This window comes from Talpa occidentalis, unplaced genomic scaffold (assembly GCF_014898055.3).
Source record: "Talpa occidentalis isolate TD23 unplaced genomic scaffold, MPIMG_talOcc4v2.1 talOcc4.2, whole genome shotgun sequence".
NCBI lineage: Eukaryota > Metazoa > Chordata > Mammalia > Eulipotyphla > Talpidae > Talpa > Talpa occidentalis.
In genome coordinates, this window is record NW_023602073.1 from 147,086,065 (window position 1) to 147,105,957 (window position 19,893).

At 41.4% G+C, this 19,893-nt stretch overlaps 1 protein-coding gene across 5 annotated transcripts in view; it reads left to right on the forward strand.

Moving 5' to 3' along the window:
• Positions 1 to 19,893, forward strand: part of SYNE1 (spectrin repeat containing nuclear envelope protein 1) — a 432,020-nt gene that overhangs the window by 315,957 nt on the left and 96,170 nt on the right. For all 5 annotated transcript variants that reach the window (XM_054697946.1, XM_054697947.1, XM_054697948.1 and 2 more), the window contains 9 exons: positions 372 to 503; positions 1,084 to 1,239; positions 1,796 to 2,005; positions 8,493 to 8,594; positions 10,858 to 10,977; positions 12,944 to 13,144; positions 15,984 to 16,157; positions 18,699 to 18,830; positions 19,519 to 19,715. In XM_054697946.1, the coding sequence (XP_054553921.1) occupies positions 372 to 503; positions 1,084 to 1,239; positions 1,796 to 2,005; positions 8,493 to 8,594; positions 10,858 to 10,977; positions 12,944 to 13,144; positions 15,984 to 16,157; positions 18,699 to 18,830; positions 19,519 to 19,715 (1,424 nt within the window). The remainder of the gene's footprint in view (positions 1 to 371; positions 504 to 1,083; positions 1,240 to 1,795; positions 2,006 to 8,492; positions 8,595 to 10,857; positions 10,978 to 12,943; positions 13,145 to 15,983; positions 16,158 to 18,698; positions 18,831 to 19,518; positions 19,716 to 19,893) is intronic.

A 19,893-nucleotide genomic window follows, 5' to 3' on the forward strand; every position in this document is an offset into this window, starting at 1 on the left:
CTGCTACTATCCCTGCTTACTGGTTCTTGGCCATTCATCATCTGGTCAGTTCTTGGAATCCGCTTGGCATCTGCACACCTGCGGGTCTCACACAATGCCTGCTCTCACCTTGAGAGCTGTTTTTCTCTCCGTGGCGTCCTGAGACCTCACCCTCCACTATGGAGATTACTGCGGAACCCTGGTGCCTCTCCCCTTCCTGTAAGACATGAGGACCATGAATATTTAGGTTCAGCTTCCTATCTCCCTAGCCCTTGGAACCACATGGAAATGATTATGAGGACAATTTTCCCACATTGGTGTCTGTCTAAATAGGAAAACCTGGACTTGGCACATCGGCTCTTCAAAAGCTGTCGTGTATGTTTGCCTTTTAGCTTTACAGCCGGCCAAACCGGCTCCTGTCTGGCGTGCCGCTGTACAGAGGGGACGGGCAGACCCAAGAGAAATCTGCAGTGACCTCTCTGCTGGGTGGACTGAACCAAGCCTTCGAGGAGGTTTCTTCCCAGGTAGGGTGGTGACATCGCTTCACTAGTGGATCTGGGTGTCTGGAAAGTTATTTCTTTTTTTAAGATTTATTTATGCATACAAGAGCTGGGGTGCAGGTCAGAGGTGTGGGGAGTGAGAGAATTCACCAGAGATGGATTGGGAAGCAGAACGGGCAGATCCACTGAAATACACTGCTGAGGGGAGCAGCGGGCGAGACAGGAGAGGTCTTCTGCGCCATGTGGGTCAGCTCCCTGGCCAGCAAGGGAATTGAACTCATGCTGTACTGGCTGGCCATAGCTTGAAGTGCTGTCTTTAACCCCTGTGCCACCAGGGAGGCCCCTGGAAAGTTATTTTTGTGCCCAAACTGGTGAGACCCAATGTTGCTCAGCCCCAAAAGGATAAGCCACAGCCTGGCCTTTCTTGGTGTCTTGGTGTTGATGTCTTGGTGTCCATGACTGCCAGTCACCTTTGTGTAATTGTATTGCCTCATTCCTTTAACTGTCAGGGATATTTAGAGTCCTAAAATACCTCTGACTTTTCTATGATTCCTCAAAACACTAAAATCCACTCTTTTGTCTCCCTCCCTCACCTTTTTCCCAGGGTGGCGGGACAAAGAAGCAGAATATTCACTTGGAACAGAAGTTATATGACGGGGTGTCAGCTACCTCCACTTGGCTAGACGATGTTGAGGAACGTTTATTTGTGGCGACTGCCCTTTTACCAGAAGAAACAGAGACTTGTCTCATCAACCAGGAGGTAATTGTGGCAGCTTATGTCTGTGAGTGTGTGACATGACAAAGCGTTTGGCATTTTTTGTTAGATAATATTATGTATAAAGATGGCTAAGCATGAAATGGCTGTGTTAAAATACAAATCAGATGTATTTCCAAGCAGCCAATGCAGAAGAGAATTGCCAAAATATGAAAAGCTCTCAAAGATATTATGTTTTACATTTTGATTCTTTGTCTTGCCTAGGTAGGAAACCCTGTTGTGTATATCACAAACCCTCCACGAATGAAACACAGGCTAAAAACTTAACGCATGGATTTCTAATAACACTTTATAAAACTCATCTCTTTTTTTACCAAGTGTATATTACTATTAAGTAATGCTGTATTTTCTGACAATAATCTCTTGAACAGCAATTTGCCTAAAATGTATAAAAGTGCATGAAGATGGCTCAGCTTACCTCAGATGTAATTAAAACAAAACAGTAAGAGAAACGTGGACTTTCTCTGAGGCTATGACTTGATTTGTATAGAGATTTATGGGTCTAAACATTGGAATGAACTTTCTCTTTTATCAACCATAGACTCTTGCCAAAGATATTAAGGAAATGTCTGAAGAAATGGATAAGAACAAGAACTTGTTCTCCCAAGCATTTCCAGAGAATGGTGATAACCGCGATGTCATTGAAGACACACTGGGTTGCCTCCGGGCCAGATTGTCCTTGCTCGATTCAGTCGTAAATCAGCGATGTCATCAGATGAAGGACAGACTTCAACAAATATTAAATTTCCAGGTAAGCATTATTAGGAGATATCTGACCATTCTGCAGCCATTTTCAATAATAAGTGGGATGTCTTATTGAGGTGTATCATTGGGCCTTTCTGTTTCCCCAATGTATAACGAAGAGTGAGAACACTAAAAAAAAAAAAAAAAAAAGCATTGACGTCAAGGACTAGAAAACTAAGGGTTTTACTCTCTGATAAATGGAAGGTGGAGAAAACCCAAACAAACAAAGAGCAGAAGAGAATTTAAAGTTCAACAAATAAGTCATATTTATGGTAAATTGCAGTTATAATTTTCAATGGATACTGTTGGAACTTAAATCATGTTTCCAAAGAAACCTGCAGGATGTTTTGACATAGAGTGAACCCTAGTAGAATCCAGTGCCCAGTGGGTATGGCCTGATCACATCTATCCATGCTATGAAAGCATTGCATCACTCCACAGTCCTAGTTCCTTACACTCACTGTTGCCTTTTAGCCCCAGGTTAGAGTTCCGTTGCCAAATGAATAAATGTGTTTTTATGAATATTTTTCTATGACTATTAACTTCAGCCAGTGCAAAAGCCAGTGCTAAACTCTTAGTGTTGATTTTCATTTCTAATAAAAGTACCCTGTGGAGATACTTAAGCTTTAATTGAATGTATGTATGTATCAGGTCGATATTTATTCATTAGGAAGTCTGCTCGACATCCTTAGAGGCATCTGTTCCATCCACTGGGGACTCCCTGCTCTGGGTATGCTGGGGTAGAAGAACGCCTCCCTTGGCTGCAGAGATTGAGGCATATTGCCTTCTCTGGAGGTTTCTTTGCTGAGACGGCTCTTGTCCACCTTTGCCTGGTGAATTTTGTTTTTAACAAACATAGAAGATTTGGAAAATAGATTCATAGAGAACTAGGGCCAAGAGTTTGATATAAAATTTTGATTTACAAAACTATATTGCAAAATATCAAGTAAATGTAGCATTAGACAAAAAAGATAGAATTTTCTAGATATGCATCTAGCAGGGTGGAATATCACTGTTTTCCAGTAATTTACATTCTTAAAATTATAGAATAAAATTATTGCAAATATTTGTTATCGTTTTTAAATTCACAGAAAGTTTATATATGTAGTATTGCCTTTACTTTTTACAATATTCCTATTAGGGAAACCTCATTCTGACATTGATTTTGCAAAGTCTGAAAAAAGGAAAAATTAAGAGCACAGTGTCCAAAGCCAGCCTTCTTGCGTTCAGATTCTGGCTTCATTACCTTCTGGTATATAACCTTAGCCACTTTACTTCTCTGAACCTTCATGTCCTCAACTACTAAATCTCATCCATAGCAATGGCCTCATAATGTTTGATGAGGATGAAATGAGTTAAAGTGTGTCAAATGCTATGAAGAGTGTCTGGAACTTAGTAAGCATTTAGCAAGTTTTATTATCATTGTTTCTATGAATAGTACTATTTATGTTAACAGATAGGGGACTTGACACCAACAAAAAAGTTAAATTACAGCCCAAGGTTATTCAACCAGAAGCACTAGAGTAAAGAATTGGCTCAAAGAATATTTTCATGCTTTATGTTAATGGGGTGATGGCAGGGGAGATGGAGAATATGGACCTTCTCGGGATATATTTTGAAGGCACAATTAATAGAACAATCGTTGATGGTTTGGATAGGGGGAGTGAGAAGAAGTGGGACCTTGGAGGAGCTCCAGGGACTCTGGGCTGTGCATCTGGGAGGTATTTGCTGATTGTGAGGACAGGTGATGGTGGTGCTATTGACCATGAGCACGACTGGGTCACGGGTGGTACCAATGACTGAGAGAGGATGTGGAGTAGAATTCAGATTTTCAGGTGAAGGGCACAGCATAGATGTTGGTATGCAAATCTGCAGCTTAGAGGAATGACCTAGACTGACTATTTGCATATGTATCTGTTAGGTTGAATAGTAGAGAGGAAAGAACATTTCACTTGGAGGCAGAAAAGCTGGAGTTGATTATTTGGGTATTCTGTTTTGGATGCAAGATCTGATTGAATGTTGTTCAGCCATGAATGAAGTGGGTTAAAAGTGCAAATGTGTGGAGGCATATTTCCTGTTTGCGAATTGCATTTACTATGCTAGTGTCTTTGGAAATTGTAAATTTATATTGGTAGGTAGAACCAGTCAGAGTAAAACGTGAGCTAAGCATGAATGTGTTTTGTAGAAACAAGGCAAGAACATGTAGTCATTTAATTCTTTTTAAATCATTCCCTCCTTTTTTTTCTACCAGCAAGGTTCTACTACTTGATGGCCAGCTCATGAATAAAAACCGACATTTCAAAGTGTTTACGTAACAGTTTAATTATGAGAAAGAGTTCCAATGTTAATATAACTAAAGGTCAAGTCACAAACCATTTTCTTTTGCTTTGCACCAACACTAACACCAATTCTGGTATTCTGTCAGTATTCAGTAGTTCCTAGAGTACTGGTATGACTTTGTTTTCATTTAGCCTGTGAGTTTTAGCATTTCCAGACTGCTGGCCTTATTTGATACCCACCAGGTGATCTGGAAGAATGTAAAGATGTTATGTATGTGTGTAGTATCTACGTGGAATCACAGCTAGTTAATACCAACTACATTGTATTTTTTAAAAAGATTTATGTATTTATGCATGCAAGAACTGGGGTACAGGCCAGAGGTGTGGAGAGTGAGAGGATTCATCAAAGACACAGAGGGGAACAGAACAGGCAGATTGCTGAAATACACTGCTGAGGGGAGCAAAGGGTGAGCCAGGAGAGGTCTGCTGCGCCATGTGGGTAGCTCCCTCGTCAGGGATCTAATTCGTGTTGCAGTGGCTGTGGATAGCTTCATAGGTTGTATCTTAACCACTTGTGCCACCAGGGAGGCCTAACTACATTGTGTTTTAAAAGTTTATACTGTAATAATCAATCAATCAGTAATTTTATACCCATAAACTTAACCCGAAATAAATTTCCTAGACATGTGAAATAATATTTCAAGTGATTTTGAAAATGGAAAATGAAAGAATTAAATGAATAAGGTAACACAACTGATTTTAAAACTTGAAATGTCCTATGGGTCTCTTTCTCAAACAGCTAGAATTCTGGTATTTATGTCCAACAAGCAGTTCCAATGACTTTAAGAAAAAAATTGTGATATCTATTATGTGTGCAATACATAGACTCCCTGATTATCCCACTGGATCACAAGCATAGTAATAAAGAATTTAAGCCTTTGGATTTCATTTTTTAAGAAAATGGCAATGTCCGTGTTTTAATGGACCTCTTCAAGTTTTTCTTTGATCATTTTAATTCATTTATAGTCTCTGCTTGACTCTTTCTTGTCTAGTATCTTCTAATAATCAGTGTGCTTTCCAGAAATGTGAACTCTTTTTTCTGTTACCTTGAGCAGATTACAATTAAGACAAGAAAATATGCTATGAAAAATATAAAGATGAAGTACAAGACATATACACCCTCTTCATTTCCATCCCATTTAATATTATTTATACTTATTTATACTTATACTATTATATTATTTATTATACTTATACTATATTATTATACTTATACTATAATATTATTTATACTTATATTATTTATACTTATGGATTAACTGAACTAATGTTTTTTTTTTTTTTTTTTATAGAGGCATGTTCTATTTATTTATTTATTTTATTTGTTTGTTTGTTTATACATGCACTGGGTATAGTCAGAAGTGCGGGAGGGTGAGAGAATTCACCAGAGCCAGAGCGGGGAGCAGAGCAGGCAGAGGGACCGAAGTACACTGCTGAGGGGAGCAGCGGGCGGCAGGAGAGGTCTGCGCGCCATGTGGGACCCTCCTCCGGTGGCCGGGGAGCAGCCAGGGATCGAACCGGCGCCGCAGAGGCTGCGGGCAGCTTCGCAACCCAGTGCTCAACCGCTGCGCCACCGGGGAGGCCCTGAACTAATGTGTTTCTAAATGACATAATGGAGACTTTATTTCTTGTGAATCTGTTAAAATGAAAAGTCTTTTCCAACTGAGTGCAGACATAGTTCTCATGACCCACGTGGCCTCACCTGAAGGCAGTGGAATACTAGAAACACTGTCATAACTCATCTGCAAATGAGTTATGACTGTTTGTCCAGTTTCTTATTTATGAGCACCACGCTGTAGCCAGTTCTGCTGACCAGACGCTCTACAGTTTCCTAGCTAATCTTCCATTACTTTTCAGTTTGATTTGGGTTGTAGTTAATAATGATTATTGTTCCCTAGATTTATTTATTTATTTTAAAGATTTATTTATTTATGCATACAAGAACTGGAGTGTAGACCACAGGTGAGGGGGATGAGAGGATTCACCAGAGAGAGTGGGGAGCAGAACAGGTGAAATACATTGCTGAGGGGAGCAGCAGGCCAGGCAGGAAAGGTCTCCTGAGCCATGTGAGTTGCTCCCTGGCCAGCCCAGGATTGAACTCATGCTGCAGTGTCTGGCAATAGCTTCATAGCGCTATGTCTTTAACTCCCCCTATGCCACCAGAGAGGCCCCAGTTCCCTAGGTTTAGATACTATTCTTGAATTCTCAAGTTTTTTTTTTTTTTTTGATTGTGTAATTCATGCACTGTTTCGCTTTCCAGCCTTGCATGTTATATTATTTCCGCACATGCTTAGAGAGGCTCATTCTTCTGAGGTGTGATTGTCCTCCTCAGGAGATGGTCAGATTTTTTGCAGGTTACTGCCTTGCACTCAGGTAGGGCCAGTCCTCATGAAGGGTGTGTAATAAGCTGAACTTCAACCTCTGATCAACAAGCAGCCTGTCACATAAGTCTGCTGCCTAGTAAGGAGTAGAGCTTATGCACTGACATTTCAGGGGGGAAGTATTAAAAATTGTATAATTCAAATTTTCTTCCAGTTCATTACTCCTTTAGAACTGAATGCCAGAATTCTGAGAGTTGGCTCCTTTCTGTGCAAAACTAACTCAATATAAGTGTGTATTTGAACATTTAAATCAGTAATGTCATTGAACAAAGTCTTAGCTAAGATACTTTGTGTTGTTTCTGCATGTCTTTGACCATGGTGGATAATATTTATCTTTTTAAACTTCTGGATGGCTTTTTATAAATGTGCACAAATTCTTTGAAAGTGGCAGAAAGAAGGAAGGTGAGGGAAAAAGGAAATCATTCTTAATCATGTGTTTCCCAAATCAGGATAATACCTAAAGGGTATTTTACTGGTTAATTAGAAATTATTAGTGTAGAATTTCTGTTGCAGTGTTTAAATGTGCAGATTATGTCAGATACACGATTAGGGTGACCAGTCTTGCTTTATTTTTTAATTAATTATATTTTTATTTGAGGTGACATTCACATACTTTGATGGCATTGGTATTATGCTGGAAATGCCTGGTATAGCAAATTCTTTAAAAGTCAATTTAGTACTTAGGCAAATCGTTGCCAGTTTCTTTCTTCTACAGAAATGTAGAATATTTTTGGGCCTCCCTGGGCGGAAGGGGTTAAGCGCAGCGCTGTGAAGCTGTCCACAGCCTCTGCAGCGCGAGTTCAATCCCCTGTCATCCAGGGAGAAACCCACATGGCGCAGCAGGCCTCTCCTGTCTCGCCCACTGCTCCCCTCAGCAGTGTGTTTCAGTCAATACATCTGTTCTGCTCCCCACTCTGTCTCTGGTGAATCCTCTCACCCCCGCCCCCGCATCTCTGGCCTGTACCCAGTTCTTGTATGCATAAATAAATAAAATGAATCTTAAAAAAAATAAAATAGAAAATAGAAAGGAAATCTCACCATTTTCAAGGATGGACCTTGAAGGGATTATGCTAAGTGAATTAAGTCAGAAGGGTTTCACTCACTTGTTAATACAAAGAAACAAAATGCAATTACATTTTAAATAAAAAGCAACCTACTAGACTGTGACAACAGAAAGGTGGTGACCAGAGGAGAAGTGGGGGAGGCTGGCTGGCAGGCAGGCGGGCGGTGACTGGACACTTGGTGGTGGGGAGACACGTGGCCACCGGGGGAAGACATTGCACTAATGCCTGACGGCTGCTCGGTGTCATCAGCTGACATTGCCTCAATCAAAAGGAAAAAGCAGGGGCCTCCCTGGTGGTACAAGGGGTTAAGCACCCCACTATGAAGCAATCCGCAGCCTCTGCAGCACCATTTCAATCCCCAGCCGGCCAGGGAGCTTCCCCCATGGCGCAGCAGACCTCTCCTGTCTCGCCCCCTGCTCCCCTCAGCAGTGTATTCCAGTCAGTCTGCCCGTTCTGTTCCCCACTCTGTCTCTGGTGAATCCTCTCACCCTCCCGTGCCTCTGGCCTGCACCCCCAGTTCTTGTATGCATAAATAAATAACTTAAAAAAAATAAAATCTTAAAAGAAAAAAAAAAAGAAATGTAGGACATTTTTGTTTCTTCTGGAAATTAAATTTGACACCTCTATATTCCTGTTAAGAATGGGTGTGGTGTTTACAACCATTTGCATCCTGTTGCACATGTTAAGTCTCCTATTGTTTGCCTCCTTAGAATGATCTGAAGTTGCTGTCTACATCACTGGCTGACAACAAGTACATCCTCCTACAGAAACTGGCAAACGTGTTTGAACAGCCTGTGGCAAAGCAAATGGAGGTATTTACAACTGCTCTTCCCCCACCACAGCAAATGCACAGAGTAGAGCTAATTTACTATGAAATTTCAAATGTTCTATGGAAAGTTAATGACTGGCAATAGCAGTTTTGTACTATGTTTTGTTTCTAAGTGTTGGGCTTGCATCTCTGCCCAGGTTCCACTGGCCCTGTCAATTGCTTTTGCATGGAACTTGGAGATATGAGATAGAAAAAGGTGTCATTGACAGACACTAACACGAGGTCTGCACCTGACCATGAGATGAGATGTGGAGGGAGGGGGCAGACATAGCCGTGTGGACATTCAGGAAAGGACAAGGTTGAGGGCCACAGGGTAGGATGAGGGAAGATTTGTACATTCAGATTTTGACTTAGAAGTTTGTATACACAGAGACTGGGGAGAAAGGTATAAAGAGAATGGCAAGGACAAGGGCAGAAGGTTAGACAATTTAGCACACTCCTGGAGGAAAGCAAGTAATACTGTCTAGCTAAACTTACAGTGAATGAAAATGATTGAGGGGAAATAATTTGAGGCAACTTGCAAGGCCTGTTGAATATCAGAGAACTTGGATTTTATTCTATAAGCTGATCTCTCAGCTTTACTGATGTATTTGTATTTATTTATAATTTTATGTGGCTACTGTTATTCATAAATAACATATACATAAATGAAAATTAAAAATGAATGTGGTTGAATATAAATGAAAGATGTAGTGTTTTATCCTCATAAGATCTTTTAATGAACTTTTAATAGAATTTCTTAGGCTAATTTCACTAAAACCCTAAGGTTTCAGTGAGTGGACCTTAAAGAATTAGATGAAATAGAGATCACCTGAAATATTTCTCTGTATAGATCTAATTATCTAGATCGGCCAATCCATCCATCCATCCATCTGAAAGAGATGACCTGAAATAGTTTGCATTACTTGATTTTCTACTTGACAAGCAAGCTTTCCCTTACTGTGCTGTAACAGTTTCCCCTTCCCTCACTGAATCTCCAAGGATCTAACAACTGCATGATTGAAATTCAGAGCATGATCCCCTAGAGAAGCTGAGGCAATTTTTTTTTTTTTAATTGCGGTAACATTGGTGCACAGCACTGTATGTGATTCAAGGGCTTAGTCTCACACCTCCTCCGATGCCTGTCACCGCGCCCGCCACCAAGGCACCCTCAGCCCTCTGCTAGAGTCCATTCTGTCCCCTCCAAACCCCATCTTATAGCTTCAGTTCCACAGTCAGATTTCTGTGATTTGGTTATTGGTTTGGTTTTTGTCTTCGCCTTTGTTTTGCTTCCCTTTATTCCATATGTAAGTGGTACCACCTGGTGTTTGTCTTTCTTCCTCCAACCTATTTTGCTTAGCACTATCCTCTCCAATTCCATGCAAGTTGTCTTAAATGGCAAAAGTCCATCTTTTTTTTTTTTTTAAGATTTAATTATTTATGCATACAAGAACTGGGGTACAGGCTAGAGGTGCGGGGCGGGGACGTGTGTGAGAGGATTCACCAGAGACAGGGTGGGGAGCCGAACAGGCAGATTTACTGAAATACACTGCTGAGGGGAGTAGCAGGAGAGTCTGGAGAGGTCTGCTGCACCCTGTGTGTAGCTCCCTTGTCAGGGATGGAACTCATGCTGCAGAGGCTGCAGATTGCTTCATAGTGCTGCGTCATAACCCCTTGCACCACCAGGGAGGTCCCAAAGTCCATCTTTTTTATAGCTGAGCTGTGTCCCACTGTGCATATATACCATATTTTCTAATCCCTTCTCTGTACTTGGGCACTAGTTTCCATAACTTGACTATTGCAAATAGGGTTGCAATGCATATAAAAAAACATATATTCCTTTAAATTAGTGTTTTTGCATTCTTTGGGTAGATACCTAAGAGTGGAATTGCTGGATCATATGGTAGATCGATTTTTAATAATTTAAGAAATTGCCATACTGTTTTCTGGCAAATATTTTTTTCTATGTCCCAAGTCAGCCTTCTCTTTGGGGTGTTACTATTCATGAATTCTCTTAATTGTTTAAGGAAATCCTTGTCTGCCCAATACCCTCCCTTCTCCCCTTCTACATCCTTTTAAGATAGCTGATCTGTAGTTTAGTAAAGGGTTCTCTTTTCTATAGAATAGACAGGCACAGTTTTTATGTTGTATTAAAATGACTCTTCATGTTTTATGTGCACGCAGGAGAAGAACAGGGACTAGACAGTCACATTTGATGTGGGAAATTATTAGCGGGAGTTTTAATGAATGTCATAAATCTTACTTAGGCAATACAAGAGGCTGAAGAGGGGCTAAAGGAGTTGGATTCAGGGATCATTGACCTAAAGAGACGTGCTGACAAGTTGCAGATTGAGCAGCCTTCCCTGCAAGAACTCTCCAAACTGCAGGTACAATTTTCTACTAATAGCTTTCAAGGATGTACTAGTACATCTTAACTAGAAGTCAAGAAAAAATAATTTTCTCTAGGTTCTTGAGTTTTCTCTATAAAATTCATGTCACCACAAAGAAAACATTGGGTAAGACTTAGTCCTCATTTGTGAGAAAAGCTCTAAACAAGATGGGAATAGAAGGAACCTATATCATAAAGGCCATATACCCCAAAGCCAACAGAGCCCTTAATGGGGAAAAACTAAAAACTACACCCATAAGGTTGGAAACAACACAAAGATGCCCCCAGCCACCACTTCTGTTTAACTTAGAATTAGAAGTTGTGGGCAGAGCTATCAGATAATAAGAAGAAAAGGGGAATCGGAGTTGGAAAAGAAGTAACGTAATCATTGTTTGCAGGCAATATGATATCACACATAGAAAATCTAAAAAAACTGCCAAAAATTATTAGAAATAATAAATGAACACAGCAAAGTAGAAGGTTACAAAATCAACACACATAAATCTGTAGCTTTTTTATATGTAATGAATGAGAAGAAAATCAAGAAAATGGCTCCTTTTACAAATGCTTAAAATTCATGCCATGGAGAGCCCCACTTCCCAGAAACTTGTAGGAAATTTCTAAAACCTTTGCCAAATTTAATGGACTAGTAAATTATTTTTTCATGTTTCCAAGATCTATTTGTTTCATTTTCCCCTGACATTTATTTCATTATTCCAGTGGCTACCATTGTGGTATAGTTTAGATGTGACATGTCATTTTCTACTCTAGAAAGTATGGTGTCTGTCTTACCTAGAAAAGTTCATATAGGACTGTAGACTCTGTAAGATGTCATATTCCAAAAAAACTTTTAAAGAAAAAATACTCAAGCTAATACTTCTTAAAAAGTGATTTTTCTTAAGTGCTCATAACTAATTGTTTTATTGTTCATACATGTTTGAATAGAAGAGAATCATTATTTCAATTTAGGAATTAAAAAAAAATAAACTAGAAGATAATGGCATCTAAACAACCTGCCTGGAATCCTTCAGGAATACAGAATAACCCTTTGGGTCAATTTGTTTTCTTAGACCTGGCATCCAGGAAACTAATATGTTGGGGTGTTAGGAACATACTCAGATATGAGACCAACAAAAATCTAGCATCTGATAGATGACAGTTACGTTAAAGAGGAAACTCTTTGATGACATCCGTACATTCAATTGCTCCTGAATTCTTTATAACAGAACAAGTGAGGGAGTAATAATGTGGTTCCTGCACAAGGTCACGAGCCCCTTCTTTAGAAAAATAAAATAGCTCTTATTTTTAAATGAACATTTTTATTGAAACTGTCTCATTCCAATACCGAACATTGCATAATGTCATGAGACCACTGCCCCCACTTTGTCCTTTTTGGACAGTTTTCCAGCAGTGCTTAAATGTCAGGTGTAAGAGTCCACCGTCATAGCTGTAAATAGGCATTAAAGTTGAACTTTTCCAGATTGAACCATTTTGGAGTACTAACCCTTAATTAATCAGGTCCATGTGGCTCGAATAAATTTTGCATCAGTGTGTCATCATCTCCTAAAATGTCTTTCCAGTTTAAATAGTTATTTACTCCACCACATTTGGCAAAAAAATACTGCCTTTTTAAGCCCTAATGTCTTTCTGCTCTGTTTCTCTGGCTTTTTGTTTGAGGAATAGTCCCAAATCTGATAATTATTTAGCAGACAAAATGTTGAAGGAAACCCTTTTGAATTTCTCTGGAATGATATAATCATTGAGAATATTATTTTCAAAAGCTCTTCTAAAAAAATTAGATTTATATTTTCTATGACCTCTCCCACAGTCACATGAGCAATTTTTCAACATTGTAACCCCATATTATATCATAAGCTATAGCCATCCCAAGACACAGCTGTCAGATCCACCTGCTGGCATGGTAGAGGTGAGTTGAGGTAAGAATCCCCGTCTCTCTTTTGCAGGACATGTATGAGGAGCTAATGGTGACCATCGGCTCCCGGCGCAGTGGTCTGAACCAGAATCTTGCTCTCAAGAGTCAGTACGAAAGGGCCCTTCAGGATCTGGCTGACCTGCTGGAAACTGGACAGGAAAAGATGGCAGGAGACCAGAAAATCATTGTGTCTTCCAAAGAGGAAATCCAACAGCTACTTGACAAACATAAGGTAAGGGGGGGAGTGGGGAAGAAATTGTGGTTATCAGAACATATTTAGTAAAACCAAATATAAATCTTTTATAAATCCCTATTTGTCTAAATAACTCTCAAAAATGATCCACAAATGTGTCTTCAGTTCCACTGGTAGGCAATAGCATAGAAAAATGAGAGCAGATATGTTTCAGTTATGTTCTAAGGGAAAGTGAATTCCAGCCTTAGCAGACATGTTCATGACCAGCTCCTCAGTAGAGTCAACCAAGTCTTCTCCGTTTGCAAATGGCAACCGGTGGGAAACACAGGGGCTGTCTGTCTCATCAGAGGAGCCTGGTCATTCTTAACTCTTTTTTTCCTTTGTGTTCTTTTTGCCCACTTATTCACACCTGGCTCTGCTCTGGAATTCAGAGCTGCCTTCCCAGCTCTGGGCTGGGGTCTGACTGTCCATTGCTTAATTCTTCTGTCCCTCATGCAAGAGTGTCTCCCTGGGCCCAGCAAGCCCTTTCTCTGCATCGTCAAACTTGGGAGGCCTGTGACTGCCCCGTCCATGCAGGCCACAGCCAAGTGCAGGACAGACATTGCTGCTTAGTAAGAAACAGCTGTGTAATGTGCAGACACAAATAACTTGTTATTAGCAGTGATGACGGAAAAAGCGGTTGGCCAGACCAGAAACCCAACCTCCCAGGCTGTGGGAATTTCCTTAGGGAAACTTAAAAAATCCCACTGGGTTAGACATGGTTAACATCGTCCACTTTATGTGACTCTATGATGGCTTAAAAAGGTAGATTTTTTAATTTTATGGAATTGGAGTTCTTGCTATTTTTCCCAAAGATTTTTGTCCAAAACTTTGTGATTTATGAAACCCTTATCATTTGGCTTTGAAAATATTGCTTTCAAGTTCACAGCTGGTTTTTCTCAAATCTTTGACCATAGCAATAAAGTATCATCCTGAGTTGTTCCAGAGGGGAAACGAGGATCAATGAGTATAAATAACCAAGAAATAAAATTCAGTAGATGAAGAGCTGTAGCAAGAGTAGGCGGTTCGGGAACAGACAACTGTCCTGGCCATGAGAAGTCCATCCAGGCCAAGAGGGTGAGAGGGGGTTGTTAACGCTGTATTAGCTTTCGGTGACTAGCTTTCGGACTAAATGACCTGCAAGTTCTCTTCCAACTTTAAGGTTCCCTCATATAATAATTGTTAGTTAAAAATAATGACTCCAGGGCCTCCCTGGTGGCACAATGGGTTGAGCGCAGTGGGTTGAGCGCAGCTGTCCTCAGCCTCTGCAGAGCTGGTTCGATTCCCAGCTGGCCATGGAGATACCAACATGGTGCGGCAGACCTCTCCTGTCTCGCCCACTGCTCCCCTCAGCAGGGCTATTGGTCCGTCTGCCTGTTCTGCTCCCCACTCTGTCTCTGGTGAGTCTTCTCACCCTCCCGTGCCTCTGGCCTATACCCCAGCTCTTGTATAAATAAAAATCAATCTTAAAAAAAAAATAATGACCTCAGTTCCTATTCACCAGACCATTTCCAAGGAATAGCTCTGCAGTGACCTTGGACATGCCTCCTAGACTGGTTCAGTGCCCTCGTGGTTCATCCTAGGTGGTTCAGTGTCCGCGTCTGTATAACTGCCTCCCTTATTGAGGTGTGGTCAGGATTTAGTGAGTGAGGTCAAGTGTCTCTAGGGTTCCCAGCACTTGGTAAGCAGTGTTAGTTGTTGTGATCCAATCCCACTCTGTCAAGTCTATCCATGTTCTAGAAACAAGAAATGCAGTAGGCCCTTTCTTTATCCTCCGGGGCCCTTTAGACATAAACAGTAACACATCAAAACACACTTGTAGGATTATGCAAGGTCTATGGTCTGTTGCCTGTGAGCCTAATACGAAGGAACCTTTAAAACAGTTAATACCGATGGGTCTGTGTCGAGCTGTGCTTGGCAGCAGGGAGGCGGCACAACGGATGCTGCAGGACCTCAGAGAAGCAGAGCTGAGCCCAGCTGCAGCAGAAGGGAGGTCCTGAATGTGTCAATTGTAGATGTCCTGGGAAGCACGGGCTTGAACAGAGGCCAAAGATTGGGGGGGGTCACTGTGTCCAAAGGACAAGGGTGCAGTTTGTGTGTCCCCATGAGCGGGCAGCTGTATCAGGAGAGGAAGGAGGCCTGGTGCGAGCACAGGTTTTAACCGCAGTTGTCACATAAAAATGTCATTTGTTTGGGGGACAGAGTGCTCACAGGTGAGTGTAGATGTACCTCACGTGTGTTTGTGGGGGTGAGGTATGGGTGTGGGGGGAGGGGCCTCAACAAAGGCAATTAAGAGACTAGAGCCGGGCCTCCCCGGTGGCGCAGCGGTTGAGCGCTGGGTTGCGAAGCTGCCCACGGCCTCCGCGGCGCTGGTTCGATCCCCGGCTGCTCCCCGGCCACCAGAGGAGGGTCCCACATGGCGCGCAGACCCCTCCTGCCGCCCGCTGCTCCCCTCAGCAGTGTCCTTCGGTCCTTCTGCCTGCTCTGCTCCCCGCTCTGGCTCTGGTGAATTCTCTCACCCTCCCGCGCTTCTGACGGTATCCAGTGCATGTATAAACAAAACAAACAAACAGCAAATAAATAAATAAATAAATAAATAAATAAATAAATAAATAAATAAATAAATAAATAAATAAACAAACATGCCTCTATAAAAAAAAAGAGACTAGAGCCAAAGCTCAGCAGGAGGAGCTGAGAAGCTGGGGGAGGTGGAGGCAGGGGTGGAACCACATGGTTCCTGCATTTACAGAGTTTCATCAGCTCTCACATTTGAGGTGGTTTTTATTGCCAGGTCATATGTGAATGATCACTGACTCTTTCCACCTGAAAAAAATTGCAGGAATACTTTCAGGGCCTGGAGTCTCATATGATCTTGACCGAAACGCTCTTCAGGAAGATCATCGGCTTTGCGGTCCCACAGGAAACTCAGTTTCACACAGAACTGATGGCTCAGGCTTCTGCTGTGCTAAAGCGGGCTCACAAGAGGGGTGTGGAGCTGGAGTACATTCTAGAGGTGAGTCTCCGGATGTCGCGTCTCTGCAATAGCAGAGTCCCTACTGTGAAACAGACCAACGGGCCGCCAAGGCAGCATGCACTTACCCGTGTGATTTGCCTCCTCTGACCTTGGAACTCTCAGCCTCGGCATCCTATGCTGCTTTGCCCTTCTTTTAGCTTCTGTTTATACTTCCATGCAGACGACTCTGCAATGCCACACCACGAGTTGGCTAGGTAAATACAAATCCCAGACTGGACATGCTCTTTGGGGTGTTGGCATTCAGAGTGATAAATTAATAAAGAGAATGAAAAATGTAGACATACAACCCCGTGTCTATCCATAATATAGTTGCCCTCGGGGATAAGACTTGTAAGTAGGTTCCAGAAACCAGAGGCCTAAGCCTTTGAGCTCCAGAAGCAGAAAATGGTGAACCCTTTAGCACAAGACAAGGAACGCAGGAATGAAACCTGATAATCTGGGTTTAGATCACACAAGCTCTTTGTACCATTCTCCTTGGTGACAGCTCTGGATTCTCCATCCTGCTTATCACCCCAGGATAGTGTGAAGACACATTCCCTCATCATTTAGTCAGTTTTCATTCACTTGTTCATCAAAGCAAACATCCATTTCGGCATTTACCAAGATGCCACCAGTTTCCCAAGCCCTGGGAAACCAGAAACAAATATGCCCAAGACTCAGCCCTGGGCCGTCGGGTCTTTGAATAAAACAGAGTGAATCTTTACAGGAAGGAAACAATATCCTATACACGAGGTCTTATAGATGACAAGGAAGAGGGAAGTTTTCTATAACCAAGGCCTGAACTTGGGCTTGGGCCATGGGCCAACTGTGGGCCACTGCCTGTTTTTGTAAATAAAGTTTTATTAGCACACAGAGAATTTTATCAGTTTATGTGTTGTCTGTGTTGCTTTGTAACTGGAGGGCAGACTTGAGCAGTTGTGACAACACTGAGGTTTGGAAATATTTACTGTTGGATCCTTTACACAAAATGTTTGCTGGCCTCTCCTCAAGCAACAGCTTCACCCAAGTTATGACCTTGAACACAGTAGGAGCTTGGTGAGGTCTTACTGATCAGCTGTCGATCAAGCCCCATATAGGGTTAATATAGCAGACCCTTCCTTGTAGTAAACACGTCAGATGCCCTAAACTGTCTCTGCCTTTGCATTCTCCCTGTTTTTCATGAGAGATTTAGGAATTACCATTCACTCTGTTCATTCTCCCCCTCTCTACTGTTACCAAGTTCACCTGAATTTACTGGATTATGTTTATGTTTCTTTAAATCCTGTCTTCTTCCCTGAGTCTGCTTTATCACAGCTCACTAACTCCAAAATTTCAGTCGTGGAAATCCCCAGTGGACTGTATTTGGGACAGAGATGTATCTTCAACATTTGAGTGACAATTCAAATTGCTTTGTAACCATACTCATTATTTATTGCTCTATCAGGTCCCCAGCTAGGCCTTTTACATTGATATGACTCCATCCGCTCCTTCATGAGTCTCTAGGATGGTATAGTGAGTCGCTGTTTTCGGTTCAGCAATATCTTATCTCAGCAGGTGATTCACTGGGGTGACCTGACATGTGTTTCTCTAGGAGACCTACCCATGGGTCCCCCTGAAATTGCAGCCCTACTGCCTACATCCCTGGGCTCGCCCTCCTGCACCTGCTCAGCCCTATTTTTCCTTTCATCACCGCATCAGCACTTTTGAATACACCATAAAACTTGCTGTCTGGTTTCTGATTTATGGTTCCTGTTGACTGCCTCTCTTCCTTGTCTCTCGGTCTCCTCTTTATGGAGAATGTAAGCTCTGCTAAGGCAGACATTTCTGTTTTGTTTACTGTTATATCCCTAGATCTAGAATAATGTGGCAACGGGTAGTATTTTGGAAAAAAGTGTGGCTTGCTATGTTATACCTGTTCCCATTCCAATATACACACATTGGAAAGTGGCTGATATTTGCTACACATTGGAAAATACTTCAAGTGATCAAAAAAAGATTTGCCAATTTTAAGTAAAACACAAGTTTGAATTTAGAAATAAAATGACTTGGGATTGCTCCTCAGTAATATGTCTGCACCAGGTGTCATACTTTCACAGTGTCTGTTTTTTCAATTGCAAATGTAATGTTTTTAATTCATTTGTTCGACGAAGTAAGCACTCCCGTGTCCCTTTAACTTAGATCATCCCTATATCATTACTGGTAATGAATGAAAATGTGCAGATCCAATGCCTACTGGGTTCTGGGTCCACTGCATGCATTTTTCCAGTTAATCCTCACCACGGGCAAGAGATATTATTATCCCCTTTACTGTTGAAATATGAGAATCAGAGTTTAATGTGCCCATGGTCATCCAGCAAGGTTGCTGCAGCTGCAAATTCCCTTCACAGTTGTCCCCTCTGGGTAAGGAATCACCTGCGCCGAGCCTTCCCTTGTTTCCCAAACTGAACTTCCAACACAAACATCTCCAACATAACCTTAATGAGTCTGTCTTTGCACAAAAAGGGAGGCTGTGCAGCTCACAGAGTGATGTTGCCTTTGTAGACATGGTCCCACCTGGATGAGGACCACCAGGAGCTCAGTCGGCAGCTGGAGGTGGTGGAAGGTGGCATCCCGAGCGTGGGCTTGGTGGAGGAGAGTGAAGACAGGCTGGTGGACCGGATCGCCCTCTACCAGGTCAGCACCCCAAAGTCATGTTGGTATCAAAGTGGCTGCATTTCCCTTTGAAACTTTCATATGGTTTTAATAGACCCTCACAAACTAACAAATAATCTATTCAGTACTTTTATTTCAATTTTTTATTGAACTATGAAAGCAGTTTTTTAGGTGTTTGGGTTGTTTTATTTAACTTTAATTTTTAATTTTTATTTATATATTTTTACATCATCATTCAGTTTTAAACTATGTTTTATAGAACATGAGTTTTATTTTACATAAGAGCTCTTTTTGCAAATTCAGCCTCCATCATGCATTTCCTGTGCTTTATGCTATCACACTATCCTGAAATAATTATAGCTTATTGTTTTATAATAGGATATTAAAAGGCCTTTTTTTATTTTTTAAGTGAGAGTTGTTTTTGAAAAGTCAGCCTCCACCAAACATTGTCTGTAGTTTATCGTGGTATCACACTATGCTTGAGATAATTATAGCTTAATGATTTTAAATGCACCTAAAGTTACTACCAAAAAAGAGACGCATCTATAGTTAGCGGTGAAGCCTCTCTGAATGTCCAGTGTTACTTGGGTGCAAATAATTGAAGTCTGGCTAACATGGAAGGGGGAACATCATAGACACCAGAGAAATTGCCCTTCAAGAGGAAGACGGCCTCATCCCACCTTTGACCCAGTATTTTTGATCCTTTTAGCATTTGAAATCCAGCCTGAACAAGCACCAGCCCAAATTATATCAGCTCTTGGATGATGGGAAACGACTCCTGATGTCCATTAGTTGCTCAGATCTAGAAAGTCAGCTGAATCAGCTTGGAGAACACTGGTTAAATAATACCAGCAAAGTGTCTAAGGAACTTCACAGATTGGAAACAATATTGAAACATTGGACCAGGTAATACAATGACTGTTTTAATTTTCAGATTAGGATTTCAGAGACTCTGGAAGGCTGGTGGGTACCTGACTTGAACAGATAATGCCTCTCTGTGAACTTATCTCATAATTTAACTTATCTCATAGTTCAACTCTCCAAATGGATCCTTGTGTACTTGTATAGTCATGACATGTAACTA